This window comes from Neltuma alba, unplaced genomic scaffold, assembly GCF_004799145.2.
Source record: "Neltuma alba isolate B1F8T4 unplaced genomic scaffold, ASM479914v2 tig00010616_pilon, whole genome shotgun sequence".
Classification (NCBI taxonomy): domain Eukaryota; kingdom Viridiplantae; phylum Streptophyta; class Magnoliopsida; order Fabales; family Fabaceae; genus Neltuma; species Neltuma alba.
Genome location: NW_021635473.1, coordinates 79,736 through 87,001, shown reverse-complemented (window position 1 = coordinate 87,001; position 7,266 = coordinate 79,736). Strand labels below are relative to the sequence as shown.

At 36.6% G+C, this 7,266-nt stretch overlaps 1 protein-coding gene across 4 annotated transcripts; it reads left to right on the top strand.

The window, feature by feature from the left end:
* The first annotated feature begins 789 nt into the window (after positions 1-789).
* On the top strand, positions 790-6,837 carry LOC114757683 (small nuclear ribonucleoprotein-associated proteins B and B'-like). Of its 4 annotated transcripts, XM_028946763.1 has the most exons (4): positions 2,809-2,912; positions 4,011-4,090; positions 4,820-5,679; positions 6,484-6,837. In XM_028946763.1, the coding sequence occupies exon 3, from the start codon at positions 4,832-4,834 to the stop codon at positions 5,669-5,671; it is 840 nt and encodes a 279-aa protein (XP_028802596.1). In that variant the 5' UTR covers positions 2,809-2,912; positions 4,011-4,090; positions 4,820-4,831; the 3' UTR covers positions 5,672-5,679; positions 6,484-6,837. The 4 variants fall into 4 exon arrangements, with proteins under 4 accessions (XP_028802597.1, XP_028802598.1, XP_028802596.1 ...); XM_028946764.1 differs by lacking the exons at positions 2,809-2,912; positions 4,011-4,090 and adding an exon at positions 790-794 and having other exon boundaries at positions 4,798-5,679; XM_028946765.1 differs by lacking the exon at positions 4,011-4,090 and having other exon boundaries at positions 2,807-2,912; positions 4,820-5,683.
* The last annotated feature ends 429 nt before the right edge of the window (positions 6,838-7,266 follow it).

Sequence of the window (7,266 nt, the reverse complement as noted above, 5' to 3'; positions counted from 1 at the left end):
ACACAACATGGCGACTGTACCGGAGATAACACACAGAATAATTCCAGAATAGAGTACAAGGAAAACTCTACAATGTGGCACCTAGCAGAGGCATTTAATCAAGCCAAAAAAAAGGGAAGAAATGAAAAGATCAGGAATAGCAAAGACAAAAATCGCAGAAAACCAAGAAAAAAAGCGTAAACATAAATGATGTAAACGGAGAGAGCTGAAGAAAGTATATGAAACCAGAGAGCTTACTGTGGTAATAGCCAAAATGGATTTTGCGTGGGGAAGAAGGAGGAGTCCTTCAACACCTGTATATATAACACGCTACCCAAGAAGGAGATGCTACTACTAACTAACTGAACCTCTGAAAGGCGTGATGCAACGTGAGAGCAGACCAGCGACATCCCGGTGCGCTCACTATGTGGGTCCCGCAAGGGGGTCACCGACCTGGGCCAGTAACAAATCAACACGTGGCAAGTGATGCTTAGTGAGTGGGGCCAAGCCGTATTGAAAAGACAGAATTATTTAAACAGCAGATGAATTTTTAAGCTTTTTAATTAATGCTTAATTACTCGGTATTTCTTATTGTTTCCCGCGTCTTCCGCTTATCTCAAGCTTCTTTTACTGTAAGAAATCGGCAATGTCCGCTAATTTTTCTACGGAACATGCTTAGTTTAGGCTATCTGAATTGCATAATGGATGGATTTCACAAGCCGAGGTGCGACGGCTCTCCATCTCCGACGACTCTCCGTTCTTCAACTTCGATCTTCATTCCTCAGGTCTTCAAGATTGGCTCGCCGCCGCCTCTAGTTGCTTGCTGTTAATTTCTCTTCCATGGCTTTCGATTATTCGCCAGCCTCAACTTCGATCTTCATTCATCAGGTCTTTAAGACTAGCTCATCGTCTCTGATTGCTTGCTGTTAATTCCTCTTCCATGGCTTTCGATTTCGATCTTCATTCATCAGGTCTTTAAGACTAGCTCATCGTCTCTGATTGCTTGCTGTTATTCCTCTTCCATGGCTTTCGATTATTCGCCAGCCTCAACTTCGATCTTCATTCATCAGGTCTTTAAGACTAGGTCGTTTCCTCTAATTGCTTGCTGTTCATTCCTCTTCCATGGCTTTCTATTATTTGTCAGACATCGTGCTTCACCAGATGACTCATCTGTCCTCTTTGGTTTTGGCTTTTGTTCTCTCCTCCCTTCTCACCATTGTTGCTGGATTGTTGGTAGAGCTTCTTCTGCTTCAAAAGAAACTGAGATAGTTCTTGTACATAATAATTTGAACAAAATCATAGAGCCAGGGTGCTTGGAAATAATTTAAGTTGGAAGTCTTTTAGAAATAATTACTTTATAAATTTGATCCTAGGAAATAATTTTCCTATCATGTTTCCTCATTATCAAAAAGGAAGTTTCCTGAGCATCATTATAATTATTGTTATTTTACTATCTTCATTATCTATAATGTACAGTGTCAGATTATTTGATTTTTATCAAAATCTGGCTTTCAAATCTTGCAGTGTTTGGACCTGGTTGAGAAGGTCAGGGTAGCTTGAATTAGGAGACCAGCTTTGCCTACAAAAATAAGCAAACAAAAATTTAGAATAACATAACAGTAAGATCTTATATGCTTCATCCTTTTTTCTATAATTACATAATAATAAATTTTACATAAATTGATGAAAGTAGTTAAAATTAGTTATTTTTTTGTAATATATTAAAGAAAAATACTTAGATCAAAATTTATGTATCTATTATGTTAAGGATCAAAATTTATGTATATATTATATTAAGTTTTCCAATTACACGTATTCATGTATCCTGTTTTTTTCATATAAATTCATAATTAAATGATAATATTTAACAAAAAGACATATGACTATAGAGAATAGGACATAAGAGATATAACTATTTTGTTTCCATTTATAGATCATTTATAGAAAAAAAATTTATTTCTAAATATAAGTCACTTGTAAAGTAATTAATGAGTTTTTTTTTAATTTTATGCCTATTGACCTAATAAATACAAAAAGAGATAAAGTACATAGGTGAAAGAAAATATAAAACATATTTTTAATATCATTTCTTTAATAGGGATAAATGAGAAAAATTTTATATGTTTAACACATTTTTTATTTGTGAGCCTCGGATATATGTGACCTATAAATAGAAACAAAGTGGTAAGAAACTTGTTGTAAATACTATTTTATATTAAAATTAAAATTATGCTCAATAAAATTCATTAGAAAGAAGAGCTTGGCTAGCCAATTAAGAAGTTTTATAATTAATCAGAGATATAAGATAAAAAAAACTAATGGTTTTAATCAAAATATATTATATTATAGAATATGTTGGAGATAAATAATAAGAATGGAAAAGAGGAGGTCCTAGCCTTGAGTTCTTTTCTTTTAGTTTTATTGTGTTCTCATGGCACTATTGTCTTATTTAATTCTTGATTTGGTTTGATTTTGTTTGAAGTGTGTTTGTACCTTATAAACTAATTTTTCCTTTAGTAATACGATCCTATTGGCTAAGAAAAAGGTCGCCAACTCTTTTTGAAGTTGGAACTAGGAGAATAAAGGATGGGCAAACACTTCTAGAAATATTCATTGAATTCAGTAACAAAAATTTGGAAGAGATAAAAATTTGTACCTAGATAAGCAAATCATTGACTTTAGCACAAAAGTCTGTCATTAATTTTTATTTTTTTTAAATTCATTGACCAAATTTAACTTCAAAATAAAATTAAAACACCCGCCTTCTGAAACTTCAATCCCTATTTTCTTTTTCAGTTCGTACGCTCGCTTGCTCACTCCTCGCCCTCAGAAACTTCAATCAACACCGTCCTCCTCTCGATACGCAAAATTTTCATAGCCGACTCGTCGTGGGTGTCTTTTCTAGCGTCGTGTCTCTAGCCCACTAAGTCGAGGTATTCTCCTGCTCCTCCTCCTCTTTTATGTGTTTACCGCAAGTTCTTGCTATTTCTCTCTGTTTCATCGTGAAATTTCTCTGGGTTCTTGTCAAGGTGTTTCGATCTATAGCTATTCTTTTGTTGCATCGTGAAATTTCTCTGCCACTTTTGTTGCTATTTATCTGCTGTAGATGAAATTTCCATTTGCCAGTGGGCTTTGGGAACGTTGCAAGGTTACGCCTATGTCATCAAGTTCCTATTTTCCTATTGTTTATGGGTTCCAATTTTAAGTTAATTTTTGGGGAATTTTCTGAATTGTGCTTTCAGTTTTATTCGTCACGGCTCTTCGATAATAATTTTGTTTCCATTATCTACAACCCCCATCAGTTGCTGTCTGTAGTACTCTGTTCCTATGAAAGAATCTGTGGTGATTTTTTTTTATTTTCCAATAAACTAGTTAAATCTAAATAAAACCATGGATCTTTCGTGTGATTCTGGCAGTGTTCTGCTCTAACAATAATGTTTGACGTCACCAATCTTTACTAATTTAGTTTAGAAACAATCATTCGTATTCAATGCTATCAACCAACCTAATAGTCTCACAAACGAAACTTTTACACACACACGCGCTTGTTACGTTAATTCCTCTTCCCCGAATCCAGCTTAAGAAAATTAATCTTCGATCAAGCGTTCACTCGTTCCATATCCGCTTATTCTACATCAAAATAAGGAAAAAAAAAATGTATATAAATTCAGCAGATAACGCAAGATTTGGGTCTTCTTTCATACTTCTTGGATAATAAGTAGGATATTGACGGCACTATTGACAAGAAAAATATATATTCATCTAATTAACTCTTGCAATTCTCTGATTTCTAATCTCAGCTTCAGAAATTTGTCTTACCTCTTGACTTCTCTTTTTTATCACTTTGCTTTTGGTTTCTTGCACTTACAATGCTGCTGCCTTTTCTTTGGGTTTCAACATCCCACACGCCTTCTTAGTATGTCTCTCTCGTGCACGGGATGCTCCTCATCATAATACTTCCTGTCTTTAAATCTTAGTCTGTCTTTTTTATGACAATTTGATTTGTTTCTTATTTTTGTTCTTTTTTGTAGTCCTCTGGAGTACATTGGTTCCCACTTGATACCGTAGACTTCAGTTTTCAAGTTAGCCTGGACAAAACATCTATTTAAATGTATTACCTTCAACTATCGTTAGTGATGCTTTTCTCTATATATATAAAGAGAAGAGATTAGACCATGCGAGATCTCTCAAAGTCATATAGTAACAAAGGCGTATGGAGTTGTGCTCATTCTTCATAGTCGCAAAAACTATCTCCCCACTTCATGTCTCTCTGTTAGTCGTTTTTCAGTGTGTATTGTGTGCACCTAAACATGTCCATACTTATGAGACGGAGCTGCCTAATTTGACTCTGTCTCTCCCTGAATATACAAACTCACATAAATAATCTTATGTTTTGATCATTATCCATAATGTCTTGCAAGTGGCTATATTTAATGTTTTAGTAAATGGATTAGTTAAATCTGTGGATAAGTAAAAGACCCAAGAGATCACCATTCCTAGCTGTTTTTGCCGCATATTCTAATGTTCCACAAAAACATGCATCAATACATATGAGGTGCACTAACTTAAAGTTTGAAGTTTAACAACAAATCTCGTGATAATTTTGAAGTTTCCATTATTTGCGGTGCACTGAATATATTGATTGGTACTTTACATGAATTTGGCACTTCTTTTTATCTGTTTTTATATCACTTATAGGACTGTAATATATTCAAAATTCAAATCTACTGCTTTATATTATATGCTATCTAAATGTTATTCATAATCCACTAGTTATTGGTTTTATATACTTAATATACGATTAAGTTCAGTCTCAAGTCATCACTTGTTGATTCTTCAGGAAGGAGGCACCATGTCGATGTCTAAGAGTTCAAAGATGCTTCAATACATAAACTACCGCATGCGGGTCACCATTCAAGATGGCCGCCAGCTTGTGGGTAAGTTCATGGCATTCGATCGCCACATGAACCTTGTCATTGGTGACTGTGAAGAGTTTCGCAAGCTACCCCCTGGCAAGGGCAAGAAGACCAATGAAGAGCGTGAGGATCGCAGAACCCTTGGCCTTGTTCTTCTGCGTGGCGAAGAGGTCATCTCCATGACTGTCGAGGGCCCCCCGCCTCCTGAGGAGTCCCGAGCTAAGGCTGTTAATGCAGCCGCTTTAGCTGGCCCTGGTATTGGGCGTGCTGCCGGTCGGGGTGTTCCCACAGCTCCTGTTGTTCAGGCTCAGCCTGGCCTTGCTGGCCCTGTTCGCGGTGTTGGGGGTCCTGCTCCTGGCATGATGCAGCCCCAGATCTCCCGGCCTCCGCAGCTGTCTGCTCCGCCAGTGTCATACCCAGCTGGGCCACCTCTGATGCGCCCGCCTGGGCAAATGCCAGGGTATCCTGGGCAAGCTCCACCACAAATGGCCAGAGGTCCACCTCCACCAATGCCACCTGGGCAGTTTCCTTCTCGACCAGGTGGTCCGCCACAGTCGTTCCCAATGCCTCCACCTCAGTTTGGACAGAGACCCATGGGACCACCCCCTCCTGGACAGATGATGAGAGGACCACCTGCTCCGCCTCGGCCTGGAATGCCAGCTCCACCCCCTCCTCGACCTGGGATGCCCCCTCCGCCTGGTGGTGCTGTTCCTGTATATGGACCACCTCGGCCAGGCATGCCTCCTCCGCCAAACCCCCAGAATCAGCAACAGTAATGGTTCAAGTAGGTTTGTCTCTGTTTTCTTGTCTCCCTGCTCTGTGGTTCATTGTTATTATTTTCTTAAAGTTTAAGAATTTGGTTGTCAGGGGACTTCATGCGCATGGGGCTTCCAGATTTCTGGCATTTTTTCTGGTTTAGAAAATAATAATGTCATATATAAGGCTTTGTTCACGAGTTTACATGATTGAAGATGGCAGTTTGTATTGTACAAAGAAGCGAAATTTCCTCTATAAATGAAATATTGCTACGGCCAACATATCTCTGACCCATTAGCATCCCTGAAGATGGTCCTAATCCATTATTAAGCATCAAATTCTGATACTAGAGTTTTGGTTGGAAACAATTTGTAACCTCTAGGTTGAGATAAACTGTGTTCATAATAGTATTTTGCTTACCTTCTCCTAGTCTTGTGGAGATCTAACTCGGAATAATTTATTACCCATATATTTGATGTCCTAAACCTAAATTCTCTTGTTCCGCAGTATCTAGACATAGTTAAACTAAGCAAGATTCTTCAGAAAGTGTATACTCTTTCGACCATTTCACTTGGACTTTGTAGTTTTGATGTTTTTAATTAGTTTCATAATGTACTGGACCTTTAAACTTTTGTGCCCTTCTGTCGACTTCTCAATTTTGGTGTGGGGATGATGTTTTATTTAATTTTTTTTTTTTAATTGCTCTCATCCATGCTTTGCGTTTCACGTTAATTATCTTCCCATATACTATATGCCTGGATCTTATATTAAAGACTAAAAGTAGTACATTTGTTATTTGTACTGATTAGAAGGCTTCAAATCATGATTGCAGGTCTTTTAGCTGGTGCGATGAGGAATCTGGACACTGAATTTCTTGTGATCACTTCAAATCCAGCTTTTCAAGGGAAGCAGTGGTTTCTTGGAAACTTTGCTATCTTATTAGGGTTTGTTGATGATGAGAACGTGTTATGTTATAACAGTATCACCATTTGAGAGGAGAACAAATATGCAAATGCAATCTGAGCAATGGACGGACCAAATACAATGTAGGATAAATTTTGCCAGATTGCAAAAGAGAAATGATCGATTCTGTGTAGGACTTTGACATTAGTTCTTATGGAGTGTTTTTGTTTCCCCATTGGATTATTTATTTGAAAAGACAGTTATAATTTTTTTTTCCTCTTAATCTTATCATGACAAATAATCACAATATGTTTATACTCCTCCAGTCCTAAATATAAAATCTTTATACATACTAAAATAAAGTTCTTATATTTAGGAATGGAGGAATAGTTAATGATAAATCCAACATTTATGTCGTATTGATGATCTCAATGAACCGATTTCTGAATAGGATTCACTTGACATGAGTTAATACTGTTAATTTAATACTATTATTATCTGATTCAAAATAGGTGCAAATTAATTTATGAATATTAATTTATTAATTTTTTGGCTGGCAAAAATATGACTGTTTTCTAATATCCAGAAAATAACTTCTTGAAAAAAAAAAAGGAAAACCATATTGGAGGTACTTATACTTTTTTTCAATTTTCAATTTGGTACCTATGTGTTTTTTGTTCTTAACTAAATCTTTATTTTTCCTCTATTAACA